General features: G+C 67.3%; 1 protein-coding gene across 4 annotated transcripts in view; it reads right to left on the bottom strand.

Annotated features, from left to right (window-relative positions):
* The window catches only part of PRDM15 (PR/SET domain 15), a 64008-nt gene that overhangs the window by 14152 nt on the left and 30443 nt on the right, over positions 1-19413 (bottom strand). For all 4 annotated transcript variants that reach the window (XR_011388317.1, XM_070073125.1, XM_070073127.1 and 1 more), the window contains exons 6-13: positions 17614-17715; positions 14756-14977; positions 13575-13704; positions 12490-12671; positions 12171-12265; positions 11046-11133; positions 6929-7096; positions 2960-3054 (exon numbers count right to left, since the gene is read on the bottom strand). Coding sequence is in view for 3 of the 4 variants with exons in the window: in XM_070073125.1 (XP_069929226.1) it covers positions 2960-3054; positions 6929-7096; positions 11046-11133; positions 12171-12265; positions 12490-12671; positions 13575-13704; positions 14756-14977; positions 17614-17715 (1082 nt within the window). In the remaining variant the exon portion in view is untranslated. The remainder of the gene's footprint in view (positions 1-2959; positions 3055-6928; positions 7097-11045; positions 11134-12170; positions 12266-12489; positions 12672-13574; positions 13705-14755; positions 14978-17613; positions 17716-19413) is intronic.

Here is a 19413-nt window from a genome sequence, read left to right as displayed (position 1 = left end):
CCAAACTTGGTTTAAGCAGAGTAATCTCTCTCACTCCACTTCCCTTTTAGGTTCCCAGATGGAATGAGCCACCTTCTGGGCCTCACTAAAAATGGCCGCTTGGCCCGACTCTTTTTAGCTCGCTGGAATGTCTCACGAGGACACGGCCTCTCGAGCGGCCAGCCGCGCACGGAAGCAGTCGCAATCTCAGGGAGCCGCTGTCAAGTTACGCCTCGGCCTGGGGGTGGTGTCTCAGGCACGCTCACGTCCACACCGCCCGTTTCCTGCTGTTTCCAGCCCAGCAGGACGGCTGCACTGGGGCCGGAGACTCATCCGTGGCACCCTCGTCCCCCGGGGGTCACTTGGCTGGGGCTGGGATACCGAGGCTCCTAAGAGACACGTGGCCCCCGTGCCTACCAGGGTGGCAGCTCAGAGCACTGCCAAGATGCCCCCCGTCTCCGAGGCCTCCCCGTGGGTGGCCTTCCCCAGCGGCCAGGAAACCCAGGTCCAGGCCGCCTGCCGCTCACCTGCCTGGCCAGCTGCTCACAGAGAGAACACAAGATGCCGAGGGACAGAAGGTTAACGTGTTCTTGGACAGCTCTAGCCCAGACCGCCCAATGACACAGGCCAGCAGCGCGGTGGCCACTGTGGAGGGATGCAGGGCTGGAGGCTGGCTGGACAGGAGGGAGGGTGGGCAGCTCTGAGAGGCTCGGGGTCTGCAGGTGCCGGCCACAGCAGAGCCCCCACCTGTCACCTCTTTCCACGGTTTCAGTGGCCTGAGGTCAAGCATGGTCCAAAGAGAGACCGTATGTAAAATTCCATGAGCGAGTGACCTTGCAGTATGCGCAGATGTGAGCGACATGATGAGCTCCCGGCCCGAGCACTGTATCCACACCGTGTCCGCTACCCGCCCGTTAGTTACTTAGTAGCCACCTCATCATCAGACTGCAGACACGTGGCACACACAGGCTTCCCCGGGATCCCCTCCTCTGCGGGGGGTTCCGTGCTGTGTCTTCACAGGGCAGGCCCCGCCCGGGATGAGAAGCGGTTGGCAAGACCGCAGAACCCGGTTATTAACACACGGGTTATTTCACCACCTGCCTCCACCTCCAGAGAGCTCGCCCAGGGCCACAGTGAAACACGTTCACACGCCAGTCTGGGGGAGGGGCAGCTCTGTGCACAGGGTCCCCCAGCGGTGCTCCCCGGGGACCGGAGGTCACGGGCAGGACGAAAGGGACACGCAGCACAGAGCACAGGCTGCGTCCACCTCGCCAGCCCCGCACCCTCCCCACTGCAGCCCTGCAGCTCAAGGTTAGAGGCCTGTGTGGGCCTCCAGGCTGTGCTGCTGGCCCACGGCTTCCGGCACACTCTGTGGTTGGGAAACAAGCCAGGAAATTCCATGGGAAAACACGGGATTCCACTTCCTCCCGGGCCACCTGTCCATGCAGGGTCCACACTCCTGGAGCGGAGGTGCCTGGTGTGGCGGTGGCACATCTGGCAATGTCGCCTGCCAGCAGTGGCTCCAGGGGCCACCTGCGTGCCAGGCAGGGCCGGGCTCAGAGATGCGTGCGGCCTCTCTCTCGGAGCACGTGGCCTGGCTCGGCGGGGACCCACATTCTCACCCTCAGAGCTGAGTCTAAGGACGAGTGACAGCACTCCCAGGGGAGGCCAGGTGCTCACCGGCAAAGGATGGGAACCTCTGCCCGTGCTGTCCTGACACCTGACAGGCCTCCCTCAGGCTCCTGGGAGGAGCTGTGCGTCTCCGACTCCCGGCCCTCAGAGGCCCTCGCCCCATCCTCACCCCCCGGGGGAGGCCGCAGACCCCAGCAGCAGGTTGTGAGCTGCAAAGCACGGCCCGAGGGGAACGCACTGCTGGGGTCACGCAAGGTCACTCGCGCCCTGCAAAGCTGTCGGAAGTGCCGAAGGCCCACCGCCAGCCGAGCCTGGGGCAGGGAGCGGCCGGTGGCCAGGGACGGCCGAGCACGCGGTCCCCTCCGCGCTGCACGTGCAGCTCGGGCGTCCACCCCAGGAAGGGCCTGTATAAGGAGCTGCCAGAGGGCAGCGGGCAGGCTCGGAACAGAGACAGGCGCGGGAACGCGGAGGCTGCGTGCCTGTCCCGGCCGGCGCTGAGCACAGGCACTGAGAACCGGCGCTGCAGCCTTAAAGTGCACAGCGCCACGTGATCCTCAGCCTAAAAATAAACTTAGGGGGCAAGCGCTATGGCATAGCGGGTAACGCTGCTGCCTGCAGTGCCGGCATCCCATACGGGCGCCGGATCGAGTCCTGGCTGCTCCACTTCTGATCCAGCTCTCTGCTGTGGCCTGGGAAAGCAGTGGAAGATGCCCAAGTCCTTGGGCCCTGCTCCCACGTGGGAGACCCGAAGGAAGCCCCTGGCTCCTGACTTCGGATCGGTGCAGCTCCAGCCGTTGTGGCCATTTGGGGAGTGAACCAGCGGATGGAAGACCTCTCTGTCTCTCAGCCTCTCTGTGACTCTGCCTTTCAAGTAAAATAGATGAATCTTTACAAAATAAATAAATAGATATAGATAGAGGCTGGCGTTGTGGCACTGCGGGTGAAGCCGCCACCCGCTACGCCAGCATCCCATGAGTGCGGGTTGAGTCCCGCTGCTCCACTTCCGATCCGGCTTCCTATTAATTAGGCCTGAACGTCCAGGAGGGGCACGGTTCCTCCCAGGAGCCCGTGTGGACTCCCGTGAGGCCGTGGGAAAGCGGCAGAAGCCGGCCCCAGTGCTCGGGACACTGCCACTCACACGGACCTCGATGGAGCTCCGGGCTGTGGCCTGGGTCACCCCTGGCTGCTGCAGCCATCTGGGGAGTGAAGTGGGCGATGGGGGAGCTTTCTCTCTCCCTCTGTACTTCCGCCGTTCAAATCAATCAATCAATAAAATCCTAAAAAAACTTTCAAAGAAAACGATGCGCTCTCCATCCCAGGTCCAGGCCTGACCCAGGGCGTTCATTACCTTGCCACACACAGGACATCCGGAAGGTTCCTTCTTGTAGCGAACAAGGCTCTCCCCGCTGGCCTCCAAGTCCTCTCTCTTCACCCGCCGCACTCCTGAAACGGCAGCCGCACCAGGGAGTGAGGGCACAGACAGGGCTGAGCCCACACCTGACCCCGCCCGGGAGAGGGAGGGCACAGACAGGCCCTGCCCAGGGAGAGGGAGGGCACAGACAGGGCTGAGCCCACACCTGACCCCGCCCGGGAGAGGGAGGGCACAGACAGGCCCTGCCCTGGGAGAGGGAGGGCACAGACAGGGCTGAGCCCACACCTGACCCCGCCCGGGAGAGGGAGGGCACAGACAGGCCCTGCCCCGGGAGAGGGAGGGCACAGACAGGGCTGAGCCCACACCTGACCCCGCCCCGGGAGAGTGCACACAGAGCAGACTCACCCACACCTGACCCCACCCCGGGAGAGGGAGGGCAGACAGGGCTGAGCCCACACCTGACCCCACCCCGGGAGAGGGAGGGCACAGACAGGGCTGACCCCACACCTGCCCCTGCCCCGGGAGAGTGCACACAGAGCAGACTCACCCACACCTGACCCCGCCCCGGGAGAGGGAGGGCACGCTCAGAGCACAGGGACCCACACCTGACAGCCCTTCTCTTTCCCATCCTTGAGGGGGGCAGGGCACCCACAGAGCAGGGACAAGCGGGCCAGGAGCCCAGGGACTGCGACGGTGAATTGTTCCTCCAACGGTCCCCCCCACTGGTGGAAGGAAACTGGGAGCCGCAGGCGGGGGTAACTGCTCTTGCGTCTGCCGTGTGCAGCCGGGAGGGTGCTGTGTTCAAGTCTGCGGCGTGCAGGCCTGGGCGAAGCCGCCCCTCCAGAGGCTATTTCCACCCAATCCAAAAGGCACAGCCCATTACAGCACCCTCAGGTGGCCGTAACAGAATTCTTTTTAAAGTTTCGTTGTTGGCTTTTGTTTTTGTTTTTTAATTGAAAGGTAGAGTTACAAAGAGAGGAGGAAAGACAGAGAGAGAGAGAGGTCTTCCATCTGCTGGTTCATCCCCCAAATGGCTGAAACAGCCGGGGCCGGGCCAGGCCGAAGTCGGGAGCCTGAGCTTCTTCGGGTCTCCCGTGGGGGTGCAGGGCCCAAGCACTTGGGGCGTCTTCCCCAGGCACGAGCAGGGAGCTGTGTAGGAAGCAGAGCTGCTGGGAGCCGAACCAGCGTCGCAGGCGTAGGCTTAACCTCCTACCCCAGGACGCCAGCACCAAACAGATATATTTTTTTAACTAAAAAGCTGCTTGGGGCCGGTGCCACGGCTCACTAGGCTAATCCTCCGCCTTGCGGTGCCGGCACACCGGGTTCTAGTCCCGGTCGGGGCGCCGGATTCTGTCCCGGTTGCCCCTCTTCCAGGCCAGCTCTCTGCTGTGGCCCGGGAGTGCAGTGGAGGATGGCCCAAGTGCTGGGCCCTGCACCCCATGGGAGACCAGGAAAAGCACCTGGCTTCTGGCTCCTGCCATCGGATCAGCGTGGTGCGCCGACCGCATCGCGGCGGCCATTGGAGGGTGAACCAACGGCAAAGGAAGACCTTTCTCTCTGTCTCTCTCTCTCACTGTCCACTCTGCCTGTCAAAAAAAAAAAAAAAAAAAAAAAAGCTGCTTGGAAATTAAATCCGTGCAAGGAGCACCGGGGTGAAAGGTCAAAGGTCAGCAGATTTCCAGGCACAGAGCTGGGAGCTGGGATCAGAGCGGATTTTGCACAGTGACACAGGGCCCTGGCGCCAGCCCGTGTGCTCTCCTCAGGGGCTCTCGCCCCCACCCTGGGGGCATCGCTGGGTTACTGGCCTGACCGCGGCACTGGCGTGCTGGGGCTCCAGGGGCCGACACCCCAGCTCTGAGCTCCAGGTGAAGGAGGCACGGGCAACAGCTCGGTACCATGTGTCTGCACCTGCAGGTGCCGGGTCACGTGAGTCGTGGAAGGCAGCCCAGCCATGCCACGGCACAGGCAGGCAACTCGGGGCAGGGCCTGCGGCTCCGTGCCAGGGGCTTCGGGAGCGGGCGCTGGCCCACGCTTCCCACCAACCCTGGAGGGGGACAGGGGGTGACTCTCCCCTCCACACAGGCAAGCAGCCTGCCCAGCACACAGCTGCTGAGGGTGGACCAGGTGTGGACAGGTTTGTAGCCATGACAGAAGCCCAGAGGGAAAGGGTCAGAGGCTAAGGGGACGCGCGGCTCGGGGTGCTGCGGCGTCCACACACAGGCCTCGCTCACCCACAGCCTTGTCGGGTGACCTTCTGCTTCCCACGAGCACCCTCTGTAACAAGCTCTGGCAGGGCTGGCGCTGTGGCGCAGTGGGCACGCCGGCCTTGCACACTGGAGCCAACGTACCGGGAGGCAGCAGATGGTGGCCCGAAGCACTGGGCCCCTGCGCCCGCGTGGGAGACCCGGATGGAGCTCCCAGCTCCTGGCTTCCGCCTGGCCCAGCCCTGGCTGTTGTGGCCGTTTGGGGAGCGAACCAGCAGATGGAAGACCCCTCTCCCTCTCTCTCCCTCTCGGGATCACTCGCTGAGTCTGTGGCCAGGATTCATGGGAACGCGAGCCCGGATCCACAGCCTACTTCTGCCGAGCTCCCGGGGGGTTCTTTCCTGGAGCAGGGTCTCTGATGCCCCGCACAGCCCTCGTGTCCCTGTCACCCAGGGCTGCTCCGCACTGCTCTGCCCCCACGCACCCCGAGGCAGAGCTGAGCCCACGGAAGCGGGCCATTAGCTCCCACTTGGTATCTCAGCAGCCGCGAGGCCGGGCAGTCCGCTCCCCGGCCGGTCCCAGGTCTGCCACAAAAGCTGCACTCACCAGAGGCCACGGGGAGCACGGGGGGAGGGGTGGCCCAGGACCCTCCTACCCTCGGCACCGCCGGGCCACGCTGCTCCCGCACACACCGCACGGCCACGGGCACACGCTGGCTCCTCCTGCGGCCACACTGGAGGCTCTCCACTCCCTACAGCCCCTGCGCGCACTTCCCGCGGCTGCAGCGCTCTGCTCCCACGCTCTGGTTTCCTCCGCTCCCCAATGCTCCGTCCCCACGCATCTGTCCGGCCCCGGCCCAAGCTCCAGTGTCCGGCGTCCATCTTACCAGCGTGAAGCCCCGCGCCATCATTATGTCCATCCATCCATCTGGCCAGCCAGCTCTGGCCAGCGTGAGCCCCGCCCCGCCCCGTTCTGTCCAGCCCTGCTCCGCCCAGCTCTGTCCAGCCCTGCCCCGCCCCTTCCCGCGTATATCCAGCCTGCTCTGGCCAGCGTGAGCCCCCCCCATCCAGCCCTGCCCCGCCCCGTGTCTGTCCGCCCACCCCGCCCCGTGTCTGTCCGCCCACCCCGCCCTGTCCAGCTCTGCCCAGCCCCGTGTCTGTCTGCCCCGCCCCGCCCCGTGTCTGTCCAGCCCTGCCCCGCCCTGTGTCTGCCCCCCTGCCCCCCCTCTGTCCAGCCCTGCCCCGCCCCGTGTCTGCCCACCCACCCAGCCCCATCCAGCCCCGCCCCGTGTCTGTCCGCCTGGCCCGCCCCATCCAGCCCTGCCCCGCCCCATGTCTGTCCGCCTGGCACACCCCATCCAGCCCCGCCCCGCTCTGTCCAGCCCTGCCCCGCCCCGTGTCTGTCTGCCCCCCCCCCGTGCCCCCACTCTGTCCAGCCCTGCCCCGCCCCGTGTCTGTCTGCCCCCCCCCGTGCCCCCACTCTGTCCAGCTCTGCCCCGCCCCGTGTCTGTCTGTCCCCCGCCCCCACTCTGTCCAGCTCTGCCCCGCCCCGTGTCTGTCCAGCCCTGCCCCGCCCCGTGTCTGCCCCCCGCCCCCCTCTGTCCAGCCCTGCCCCGCCCCGCCCCGCCTGCCCCGCCCCGTCCAGCCCCGCCCCGCCCCGTGTCTGTCCAGCCCCGCCCCGCCCCGTGTCTGTCTGCCCCGCCCCGCCCCGCCCCGCCCCGCCGCGCCCGGCCCGCCCTCACCCTCCAGGTGCCGGCGCTGGTGGTCCAGCATGACGTCCTTGCGGTAGAACATCTTGCTGCACACCTGGCAGGCGAACTTCTTGTCGCCGTGCTTCTTCTTGTGCTTCGAGAGGTTGCTGTTGGTGGAGAAGAACCTGGAGCACATCTCGCACTGGAAGGTCTTGTCGTCTGCAGAGGGCGGCACACGCGGTGAGCCCGGGCGGGGAGGGGGCGTGGCCCAGGCCGGGAGGGGGCGTGGCCGGGGCCTGGGAGAGGGGAGGGGCGTGGTGGGGATGGGTGGGGTGGGGAGGGTGTTGGGGGGGACGTGGCCGACAGGGGATGTGGCCTAGGCCGGGTAGAGCGGGGGCCGTGGCCGGGGCCTGGGAGAGGGGGGAGGGGTGTGGCAGGGGGAGGGACGTGGCGGACAGGGGATGTGGCCTAGGCCGGGTAGAGCGGGGGCCGTGGCCGGGGCCTGGGAGAGGGGGGAGGGGTGTGGCAGGGGGAGGGACGTGGCGGACAGGGGATGTGGCCTAGGCCAGGTAGAGCGGGGGGCGTGGCCGGGGGATGTGGCGGGGGGGTGGGGTGGGGGGGAGCCAGGGGACATGGCCGAGGCAGGGACATGGCCGAGGCTGGGGAGAACTGGAGGGATGTGGCCGTGGCCGAAGGGGGACGTGGCTGGGGGGCGTGGCCGTTGGGAGGGCGTGGCTGATGGGGGGACGTGCCGGGGGACGCCCCTCCTGAGCGGCTGTGCGGTGCTGGCCCAGGGAGCCCTGCGCGGAGCTGAAGCCTCGGCTGCCGGCCCCTCCCAGCGGCACCACCTCCCACACCGGGAAAGCTCCCCCGGCCCACCACCCTCCCCCGGCCCCCACGGCCTCCTGCCAGGCGCCAGACCTCCAAAGTTCTGTCTGAAGAACACACGGCTCCTAGGTGCTCCCTGGTGGGCACACGGACTCCCCACACTCCACACTCGGCCACGTCTCTAGCACCGCCGCCCCCTGGTCACTCCTCTAGGACGCAGGACCCAGGCGGGCTGCCGTGCACACTGGTCCTCAGGACCCCCGCAAGCCCACTGCCCACCCACCCTGGCCCCTCGAGCCCACTGGGGCCTCTGTGTCCAGCGGATGCCCTCTCTCCCTGGGTCACAGAGCGGTGACAGAAGGGCTGGCACAGGTGCGGGGGCACAGGTGCAGTACCCCTCCCAGAGTAAGGGTCCAGGGACACAGGCTGCGGCCTTGCTCCTGAGCTGCGGGCTGCATCCTGATCGGCCCCCGCACTTGTCAACGCTTGCACAACGCACAAACCTGCGCGGCGCAGACGGGGGCCTTTCTGCCAGCAAAGGCCCGGCTCTGCGGGGTCTCAGGACCCCTTCCTGGGCTCTCTCACTGCTGACTCTGGTTGAGGGGCTGCCCTGGGCATGTGGGACACTGGGCAGCAGTCCAGGCCCACCCACTGGCTGGAGCTCCCCCTCCCTTGAGCCGTCCGTGATGACTGAAGTAGCGGCCCCACCCCCACGCGAGGGTCTGCGAGCGCAGCCTCAGTGTGGCCCTCACTTCACCCACGTGGCGGTCATGCAGCCAGGTGGCCAGCGGGGACGCAGACACCCCCCCAGGTGGGCCCGCCCCTCCCCCCGCGGGGAACGCACAGCCCCAGGACGCTCACAGGGCTTGGAAGCAGGACGGCCAGGGGAGGCGGGGACTCCCCACGGGGCAGCACTGACCGCTGCCGGCCGGTGGGCAGCAGGGTAGCCGCAGCTCAGGGCCTCCCCGCCAGCCTGTGAGAACGGCAGCTGCACCGTCTCCTGGGCCTGCCACGCTGCCGCCTCCTGTCACTGAGAGCCGCTACTGCCAATTCCACCTCTCCTGGCCTGGACCGGCTCTGCCCACATGGACACGCCCCCACGCACCAGCGCTCGGCCTGTGGCAGTGGGGGATGGCGGCATCACCGTTCCCTATCACACTATACCCCACCCGTGCACTCCCATCTTCCTCAGCTCTGCCCACACGGACACGCCCCCTCGCACCGGCGCTCGGTCTACCATGGTGGGGGATGGCAGCATCACTGTCCCCGACCACACTGCACCCGACCCGTGCTCAGCTCTTCCCAATGGGCAGATAACACAGCAGCTGCAGTGCCTCCCACAGGTGGTCAGGGGCCTGGTTCTCAGGGTGGCTTGACGGGACGTGGGCCCTTTAAGAGGAGGGGCCCAGTGGGCGGTCCCTAAGCCAACTATAGGGATTAAAGGTGTCCTCCCAAGAGCCAGATGTTCCAGGAGCCAGGGAACGCGGTCTCTCACCATGACCGTCACTCAGGCCCCCACAGAGGCTGAGCCCACAGGGCCCCCGATCCTGGGAGTGTGAACCCCGGAACCTGTTTTCTTCATGCAGCTAGCCTGCCTCGGGTGTTTCGTTACAGGACCACGGACGAGACTAACACGGGAGGTTTCTCTCCTGAATGAATGATGGTTCTTGGCACGAGTTCTGGGCGCACCAACAGCACCCAGTGCATGGCCACACCTTCACGTGCTGTTCCACCGAGCCACCAACGCCACCCCCACCCCACAACCCGGGCCTGCTCCTCAGCTCAGGGCAGGCGCCCCCCCGCCCCGGTCCTGGGACCTGGCAGCCCGCGGAGGTGGCGGACGCGGGCTGCCTCACTCCTGCCCCTCTCGCAGGCACACACCTCCCCCCACCTGCTGCCGGAGGTCCCTGACCAGGCTACAGTAAGCACGGTGGGCAGGGCCTCCTGCAATCCCATCTGATGAAGGGCGGGCGCAGGTCCCCGGGGCGGAGAGAGGATTTCTAGGGGAGCCCAGCTGCGGGGGGTTGGCGTCTGCACCTCGCTGTCCCCCAGGCGGTATGGGGAACGCCTGCATGAGTTACGCGGCCCCCGCCCCAGGAAGACGGTCCGGTGAGTGGGCCTGAGAGACACCCAGCAGCCCACGCGTGTACAAGCGTCTCCCCTCCTTGCGCAAATGCTCGGTCTAATGGCCGGGGGTGCCCACGCTCGCTCAGCCTCAGTGCTGCCAGAGGGCGCTAGCAGCACACGGGCAGCGTTGACGCCACTGTGCGCAGTGCTCAGCCTGAAACTTCAGCTGCAGAAGGAGGCCGCCTTGGACGGGAACGGGGGCACGGCTCAGCGCCGTCAGTCCACTCTGCCACCGGCGGCTGGCCAGGGCAGGCGGCCGCGCCTCTGCAGAAATAGCCAAGGCCAAGGACGGACTTCCCTTCCCGACGCCCCCACCCCCGCGGCCCCTGGCAAGGGACCGGGACCCTGAGCCTGGGCAGCACACAACGGAGGCTCAGTCTGTCTGCGCGTGCTGCACCCAATGGGAGCGCAGGGCTGCACCCCAAATCTTGGGAACACTTGAGACGGAAGGGCTCAGAATTCAGGGAGCAGCACGCCAGTCCCTCTGGCAGTTTCTGGCGCCACTGCTTCCACGGGCCCAGGGCCTGCGGCGCTCTGGGAAACACAGCTCCTGCCTGCCGCTCAGAACCCTGCCACGGGAGGAGGGACACGTGGACACAGGTGCAAGGAGCCTCAGCCCAGCTGGGAGCCCTCAAGGCAGGACAGGCCGACCGACCAAGGACCCACCGTGGGCACCACGGCACACACGGCAGCAGCTTCCTCCAGGGCCTACGAGCGGCGGCCCCAGGCCGGGGAGCAGGGAGGTTCGGCCGACGCTGGGGAAGGGACTTGGGGATGGCCAGCCAGCACCCCGACAGCAGCTGACACGCAGCACGTGACACGGAGCACATGACACGGAGCACCCAACGGGAACGCAGTGGGCATCAAGGGCTGCCCCAGTGGGTCTCTAAGCCAACTGCCCCCCGGCCCCGGCTTGCCAGGAGCCCTAGGGCGTGGAACACAAAGACCCCAGGGACCTCCTCCTCTTAGCCCGGTGACTGTCCAGTGCTCGGCCTTGTGCGATCATCGCTGGGAGGCACTGTGGGAAACAGGGAGGCCTGTCCCCCCAGCGCCGCACCCCGAGGGCATCATGCATGTTTCCATGACGACCGGCTGACCCGCTGGCTGCACGCCCCCGAGAGGTAGCGCCCAGCACAGCCCGGCCATGGGCTTCTGCTGGACAGAAGCCGACACACAAAAACCGTCCCTGGAGGCAGCGCCAGCGCCCGCTCACCTGTCCTGCAGTTGTGGAATTCCAGCGCGCTCTCGATGCGGAAGGTCTTCTCGCAGGTGCCGCAGCGGTAGCGGAACTCACCGTCAACCTGGCCGGACACGGCAGCGTCAGCGAGCCGGCCGGGCTCTCCCCTACCCCACGTAGGGCACCCAGGATCCCCCCGTCTGGCCCCAGAACAGCCCCCCACAGCCCGCCCCCAGGGCACCTGTCCACGGCCCGCCCCTGTGCCCCCGTCCATGACCCGCCCCCATGGCCCCCACCCACGGCCCACCCCCAGGGCCCCCGCCCACGGCCCACCCCCAGGGCCCCCGTCCATGGCCTGCCCCCACGCCCCCCATCCACGGCCCACCCTCATGGCCCCCACCCACGGCCCACCCCCAGGGCACCCATCCACGGCCTGTCCCCACGCCCCCGTCCACGACCCGCCCCCACGGCCCGCCCCCAGGGCCCCCACTGACGGCCCACTCCCATGCCCCCCATTCACGGCACCTGTCATGGCCCCCATCCACGGCCTGCCCCCACGCCCCCCGTCCATGGCCCACCCTCATGACCCCCATCCACGGCCCGCCCCCATGGCACCCATCCACGGCCCGCCCCCACACCCCCATCCACAGCCCACCCCCACGCCCCCATCCACGGACCACCCTTATGGCTCCCATCCACGGCCCGCCCCCATGGCCCCCATCCACGGCCCACCCCCCACAGCCCCTGTCCACGGCACACCCTCAGGGCCCACATCCACAGCCCACCCCCCACGGCCCCCATCCACAGCCCGCCCCCACGGCCCCCGTCCATGGCCCGCCCCCACGCCCCCCACCCACGGCCCACCCCCACGCCCCCCATCCATGGTCCGCCCCCCACGGCCCCCCCACGGCCTGCCCCCCACGGTCCCCGTCCACGGCCCCCATCCACGGCCTGCCCCCACGCCCCCCCCGTCCACGGCCCCCGTGCATGGCCTGCCCCCATGGCCCCCATCCATGGCCCGCCCCCCACGGCCTGCCCCCACGGCCCCTGTCCACGCCCCCATCCACGCCCCGCCCTCCACGCCCCCCGTCCACGGCCCACCCCCCACGGCCCCCATCCACAGCCTGCCCCCCACGACCCCCCCGTCCACGGCCCGCCCACCTCGTTCCTGCTGTGCTTGTAGGACACGTGCTGCTTCAGGCTCTCCTTGCGGCTGAACAGCTTGGCACACTCCTCGCACTTGAAGAGCTTGTCGCCTGCGGGGTCCCGGCCGAGGTCAGGGGACAGGCCGGGGCGGAGGCAGCGGCGCGCCCGTCGGCCGGCCAGGGCGTCCCGGGCGGGGCACTCACTGGCCAGGGCATCCCGGGCGGGGCACTCACCGGGCGGGGCACTCACCGGCCAGGGCGTCCCGGGCGGGGCGGGGCACTCACCAGGCGGGGCACTCACCGGCCAGGGCGTCCCGGGGGGGCGGGGCACTCACCGTGCGAGCGCACGTGCCGGCTCAGGTTGCTGCTGTTCTGGAAGACCTTGCTGCAGGCGCCGCACTGGTACACGCGCTGCGGCCCCGCCAGCTGCTTGCTCAGCCTGCGCCGGAGGCCGTGCCGGTTGGACAGGATCAGGCTCCGCTTGAGGGCCACGGTGCTGTTCTGGTGGTGGCTGAACCTGCCCGCCCGACAAGCAGACAGGTGAACGACAGCCAGAGGGGGCCGCGTCGTGGCGCAGCGGGTAGAGCCCGCATCCCGTGTGGGCGCCGGTTCAAGTCCCAGCTGCTCCTCTTCCCATCCAGCTCCCTGCTGTGGCCTGGGAAAGCAGCAGACGATGGCCCAAGTGCTTGGGCCTCTGGTGCCTACATGGGAGACCCGGATGGAGCTCCTGGCTTCAGCCTGGCCTAGCCCTGGCCATTCCAGCCATGCAGGGAGTGAACCAGGGGATAGAAGACTTCTCTTGGGGCTGGCGCTGTGGCACAGTGGGTTAAGACCCTGGCCTGCAGCGCCGGCATCCCATATGGGCACCGGTTCTAGTCCCAGCTGCTCGTCTTCCAATCCAGCTCTCTGCTATGGCCTGGGAAAGCAGTAGAAGATGGCCCAAGTCCTTGGGCCCCTGCACCCACATGGGAGACCCGGAAGAAGCTCCTGGCTCCTGGATTCGGATTGGTGCAGCTCCAGCCGTTGCAGCCAACTGGGGAGGGAATGGAGGACCTCTCTCTCTCTCTTTCTCTCTCTGCCTCTTCTCTCTCTCTGTGTAACTCTGACTTTCAAATAATAAATATATAAATCTTAAAAAAAAAAAGACTTTCTGTCTCTGTCCTCCCCGCCTCTCTCTTTTAAATAACTAAATATTTTTTTAAAAAAGGAAAAAGCAGATGGTACATTTTATCTTACATACATTTACCCACTGCAGGAAAACTTGTGTTTTTCTAGGTGTTTACACTCTAACGCCTGAGTCCCAGAAGCTTCCGGCTGCTCCCAGCCAAGAAATGAAGCCTGACCCTCTAGGACTGGGCAGCGCCCGGCCCCAGCAGGGACGCGGCCACCGTGCGGGGCCCGGGCACCCAGGGTTCCTTACTTCGGCACCGCGCTGCCGTCGCTCGTGCCGGCCGTGAACTTCCCGAACACCAGCTCCATGAAGCGCTCGTCGGGCGGCGCGCTCGCAGGCTCGTCCGGCGGGACCTCGGTGACGATCTCTGCCACCCGCTCTGTGCGAAGGGGACGCGACAAGCCGGTCACCAGCGGGCAGGGCCGCGGCAGCGGGGACAGAGGGCCAGCGGCGGCCCAAGGCGCGGGCACAATGGCTAAGACGGACACGGAGAGAACCGAGGCTGTGCCCGTCAGCCTGCAGTCGCCCAGACGACTGTGACCGGGGAGTCTAAAACAACAGTGGCACAACACGACTTCAGTCTGGGCTGTGGGCACGCAGCGGCACCTCGCCACCTCGTAAACCCACCCTGGAGAGGTCTGGTAGTGGGCGATCCACCTCGCGGATGCTCAGAAAGCCGAAGACCTTCCGCACACACGGCCCCGGCTGAGCCCAGCACTCGCGAGGCCAGGCGGGGCCCACAGGCCACGCAGCCCCCTGCTGGACGGCCCCTGACGGCCACGGGCACTCAGTGGCACGGCCACGCCATCGCCCGCTTCTCCCTGTTCCCAGAAGGGCAGGGCTCCCCCAGGGCTCCCTCAGCCCCTCCTCCTACCACTGGCACGGCCCACAGGGCCTGGGAGCCGAGAGAACCCGGGAGAAAGGGCGGAAGCTAAGAGTGGTCGCCAAACGCCCCCTTCTGAGTTCGTCCTTTTCGCTCTGAGGACGATGAAGGAGTTCCCACTCTCAGAGGAGTGGTGTCCCTGCTGTCACTCGGGCGGGTGTGACACGACAGCACCCGGACAAGAGCCTGGCAGGGACCCACACCCACAGGGTGAGGTCACACAGCCCTCCACACCCAACCAGGCGCTGCAGTCACAGCACCGACTCCCGTGGGGGCCTGAGGACAGCCACACGCCCACCTGCACCCACACGGGACGGAGCTCTGCTTGGAAAGCAGCGATGGGGGGACGCACGTGGAGGTGTGCCCCACGATGCCGTGGACGGGAAGCCAGCAGTCCCGGGCCCGACAACAAGGGGAGAGCAGGGAGAGGCCGGGGAAGGAGAGGCTCCTGCTCACGGTGGGGGCGCCCCTACGGCAGGCCCAGAGCGCCGGGTCCGGCCCAGGGAGGACCGTGCCCACGCGGCACTCCCTCGGGGCCCAGCCCCACCTGCCGGCTCCTTGTCTTCCGTGAGGCCGAGCGACTGCTCGGTCCTGGCCGCTTTGGGCTTCCGGCCCCTCCGAGGCTTTCTCTTTGGCTCTTTGGCGCTCCTGCCCTCGGGCACGGCCGCAGGCTCCCCCCGCGGCGCTTCCGGCTCCTTCTCCGCGGCCGCCTCGCTCTGGCTGCCTGGAGGAAGGCTTTTGGTGTGCTCCAAGTGGCCCAAGAGATGTTCTGCAAGGAGGGAAGAGTGACAGGTGCCCGTCCCACACCCACACCCAGCAGTGACACTGACGGGAGCCCCTCCCACACCCACACCCACAGCCAGCAGGGACAGTGAGGGAGCCCCGCCCACACCCACAGCCAGCAGGGACAGTGAGGGAGCCCCTCCCACACCCACACCCAGCAGGGACAGTGAGGGAGCCCCGCCCACAGCCAGCAGGGACAGTGAGGGAGCCCCTCCCACACCCACACCCACACTCAGCAGTGACACTGACGGGAGCCCCTCCCACACCCACACCCAGCAGTGACACTGACGGGAGCCCTCCCACACCCACACCCACACCCAGCAGTGACACTGACGGGAGCCCCTCCCACACCCACACCCACACCCAGCAGTGACACTGACGGGAGCCCCTCCCACACCCACACCCACACCCAGCAGTGACACTGACGGGAGCCCCTCCCACACCCACACCCACACCCACACCCAGCAGTGACACTGACGGGAGCCCCTCCCACACCCACACCCAGTAGTGACAGTGAGGGGAGCCCCTCCCACACCCATATCCACACTCAGCAGTGACACTGACGGGAGCCCCTCCCACACCCACACCCAGTAGTGACACTGACGGGAGCCCTCCCACACCCACACCCAGCAGGGACAGTGACGGGAGCCCCTCCCACACCCACACCCAGCAAGGACAGTGACGGGAGCCCCTCCCACACCCACACCCAGCAGTGACACTGACGGGAGCCCCTCCCACACCCACACCCAGCAGTGACACTGACGGGAGCCCCTCCCACACCCACACCCAGCAGTGACACTGACGGGAGCCCCTCCCACACCCACACCCACATCCAGCAGGGACAGTGACAGGTGCCCCTCCCACACCCACACCGACACCCAGCAGGGACAGTGACAGGTGCCCCTCCCACACCCACACCCAAGCACTGGGCCGTCCTTCCCAGGCCTTTAGCAGGGAGCTGGATCGGAAGTGGCGCAGCTGGGATTGAACCACTGTTCCTGGGAAAAGCTGCGTTGCGGGTGGCGGCCTAGCGCCATTGGTGACTCCTTTCGACCCTACACTTCCTGCACGTGGCTCCCTGTGGGTCACGTTCACTCCCTGCCGCTCACAGGGCGGACCCCTCAGCCACGCCCCTCATGCCAAGGTTCCCCTGCCCCTCTCGCCTCCCTGGGGAACGCTGCGCCCCTGGCCCCTCACGCCTTCTCAGCTTTGCTCCAGGAGTGGTCGCTGCACGCCCATCTCTCCGGGAGGCTCCTCGGGGCAGCCACCCACCACACGTCACCTTCAGTTGCTTCCTGGTCTCTGATTTTTATTTTTACAGCGCCCTGTTCTCACGACAAGTTTGCAGCCTCACCCCTCACGCAAACCGGAGGGGCGTGGTCACGACATCGTGGCCCCTCGGCCTCCCCACTCCATCCCCACAGAGGGCCGTGGCCACTGCCCTGGCCCCTCAGGCTGCCCCCCAACAGCAGTTCCTAGAGATTCCCTAGCCCCCACCCCCGCCCAGGGAGGAGGGCGTGAGCAGGTAGCTGAAAGGGTGAAGCCCGACTTGGGGTCCCCTGCACACGCGACCCCCGAGCTCTGCTGGCCTGCGGGGAGCAGCCATGTGGGGGGGGATCTGGGGGAGACGGCAGGGAGCTGGGGTCTCGCGGGAGCAGCCATGTGGGGGGGGTCTGGGGGAGACGGCAGGGAGCTGGGGTCTCGCAGGAGCAGCCATGTGGGGGGAGGGATCTGGGGAGATGGCAGGGAGCTGGGGTCTCGCGGGAGCAGCCATGTGGGGTGATCTGGGGAGACGGCAGGGAGCTGGGGTCTCGCGGGAGCAGCCATGTGGGGTGATCTGGGGAGACGGCAGGGAGCTGGGGTCTCGCGGGAGCAGCCATGTGGGGTGATCTGGGGAGACGGCAGGGAGCTGGGGTCTCGCAGGAGCAGCCATGTGGGGGGATCTGGGGAGATGGCAGGGAGCTGGGGTCTCGCCGGGAGCAGCCATGTGGGGGGATCTGGGGGAGACGGCAGGGAGCTGGGGTCTCCCCAGGGTCACACAGACGTCCGCCCGCCGGCCCTGCCTCTGCTCCGCTCTCTGCTCTGCCGCCTGAAGACCGCAGCGGGCGCAGACTGCGCACTGCCCACTTCTGCGTAGCTGCCTGCAAACTTCTCACGGGCTCCGGAACATTCTGCCCATCGGCCTGGTGCTGATCACCTGCCCCACGACCCCTCGCTCACACCCTCACAAGTTCAGGGCCAGGGCCTCCAGGCACAGGCACACTGCACTCACCTGGGATCCCGCCCCGGCTCCCCTGACTGACACCTGCCACCTGTCTTTACTACAGAAAGCCACTCCCCCAGGAATCCCCTGGGGCTCCGCAGAACTGGGGAGGGAACCAGCTGCTTCCTGGCCACCTTAGGTGGAAGAGTGGACCTGGGCCGGTCTGCAGATAAAGGGGCAATGGGAGGGGAAGCCGAGAAAATGGAGGGGCCCACACGGTGCTGGCACCCACCCACCCGCCTGCTGAGCGCCCCTGAGTTTGGGCGGAGGAAGCCCCAAGGCCCTGGTCCCAGTGACTCTGCAGGGAGGAGAGGGCGTAGGTCTGAGGGGCCCAGCCCGAGTGCACACCCAGAGCTCACCGTTCAGGACCTGCAGCTCAGGGAAGGTGGCCGAGCACACCTTGCACGCCCACTGGCCAGGCTCTGACTCGGCGGGGGCGCTGCTTTCCGGGGTGCCGGCAGCTGCAGGAGACAAGAGGGGAAAACATGATGTCCGAGGGCTCGCCGCCCCCCCGCCCTGGGAAGCCTCAGCCCAGGGCCGGGGGCTCGTCCTGATGGCGACCTCATGAGTGCTTCTGGCTCCAGGCACCGCCCTCGGCCTCCCACGCACGTGCGGGAGCTGAGCAGAGTGGACGCAGAGCCGCCCGCTGCAGGCCCTGTCCTGCGGCCAGACGGGACCACACACAGCCCCTCCTAGGACTCCAAGGAAGAAGCGCCCCCCCCAGGACCCGCATTTCACCCCCCAACCTCTCACTGGCTCATGCAACAAGAGGCGTGGAACCTGAGCCGCCAGGTGGCCCCGTGCCTGCTGCTGTCCCACAGAACCCGCGGTGGCAGCCATGCCCCGGAACTCGGCAGCAAGGACGCCAAGACCCCGGCCACAGGGAACGTGCTGCTCCCTCTGGGAAAGACAAGAACCGAAGGGGCCACGTGGGGAGGGAGGACCTGACCTCAGGGCAGAGCCTCCTGCGCCCAGGGGGAGCCCACACCATGGTGTACAACCGCCATGGTCCCTGGACCCCACATGGGCACCAGCGAGGTCTGCAGGGTGTAGACCGACGTCACCACTGCCGGTCTTTCAGAAACACTAGAAAACGCCCCTCACAGGCACCATGGTCACGCCAGCCACATGTGCCCGAGGCCACGCCACTCAGAGGCACTGTGGTCATGCCAGCCACACACACATGTGGTCATGCCAACCACACACACACGTGGTCACGCCAGCCACACGTCCCCATGGTCATGCCAGCCACAAGCGCCTGTGGCCACGCCACTCACAGGCACGTGGCTCCGCGTGACCATGGTCACGCTGCATTCACAGTCCCCGTGCTGTGAAACACGCTGTGCTTGTTTCTTCTAGAACATGATTCTGACACCTACTGATGACATCAGCTCAGCCCATGCTGCCGCCCACGCGGACCAGGGAGGGTCCCTGACCCTCCGGGGGCAAGGAAACCCCCTCACTGGGAGCCCAGCAGAAACACAGCTGGAGAAGTGAACCTGCTCCCGGGACCGAGGCGCATGGCCGACTTGTAGGAGTGTCACTGCCCCTAGGGCCGCGCCTGTACTGCAGCACGGGCCCCACCCCCATCTTGGCCTGGTGCACCCGGCGCCAGCGCAGCACCTGCCGTGCCCCTCTCGGCCGCAGGGCTGCCTGGGAGCTGCCGGCCCTGCCAGCATGGCAGAGAGGACCCACGTACGAGCCGATGGACACGCGCCGCCTCCACAGCCCCCAAGCAGAGCCACGTAAGCGGAGACTATCTGGAGCCCGGCTCCGCCAAGCTGGGAGACTGACTGACGTCAGGAAGGAGCGAACGTGCAGGACACAACCAGACACAACGAGACAGTGACCACTGGATGGGTCCGGCCACGGCACCCAGCAGCTTCTGGGGGAAGCACTCCGAGGACGCCCGGCTCTGCCCACCCCCGGGTGAGAGGCGCAGTAACGGCCACAGGGCTTCACCCTCCCCCAGCAACTGTCACACTGCCGGCACCCAAAGCCAAGTCCTCACTGCCTGGACGATGCAGTCCTCCCTGCACACTGAACCTGCTCCAGGGTCACGCAGGCCCCCAGCCCTGCACACGCTGAACCTGGGGCCAGGGTCACGCAGGCCCCAGCCCTGCACACTGAACCTGCTCCAGGGTCACGCAGGCCCCAGC

This window comes from Oryctolagus cuniculus, chromosome 4 (assembly GCF_964237555.1).
Source record: "Oryctolagus cuniculus chromosome 4, mOryCun1.1, whole genome shotgun sequence".
Lineage (NCBI taxonomy): Eukaryota > Metazoa > Chordata > Mammalia > Lagomorpha > Leporidae > Oryctolagus > Oryctolagus cuniculus.
The sequence above is the reverse complement of the archived record's forward strand: the minus strand, read 5'-3'. Positions and strand labels throughout refer to the sequence as shown.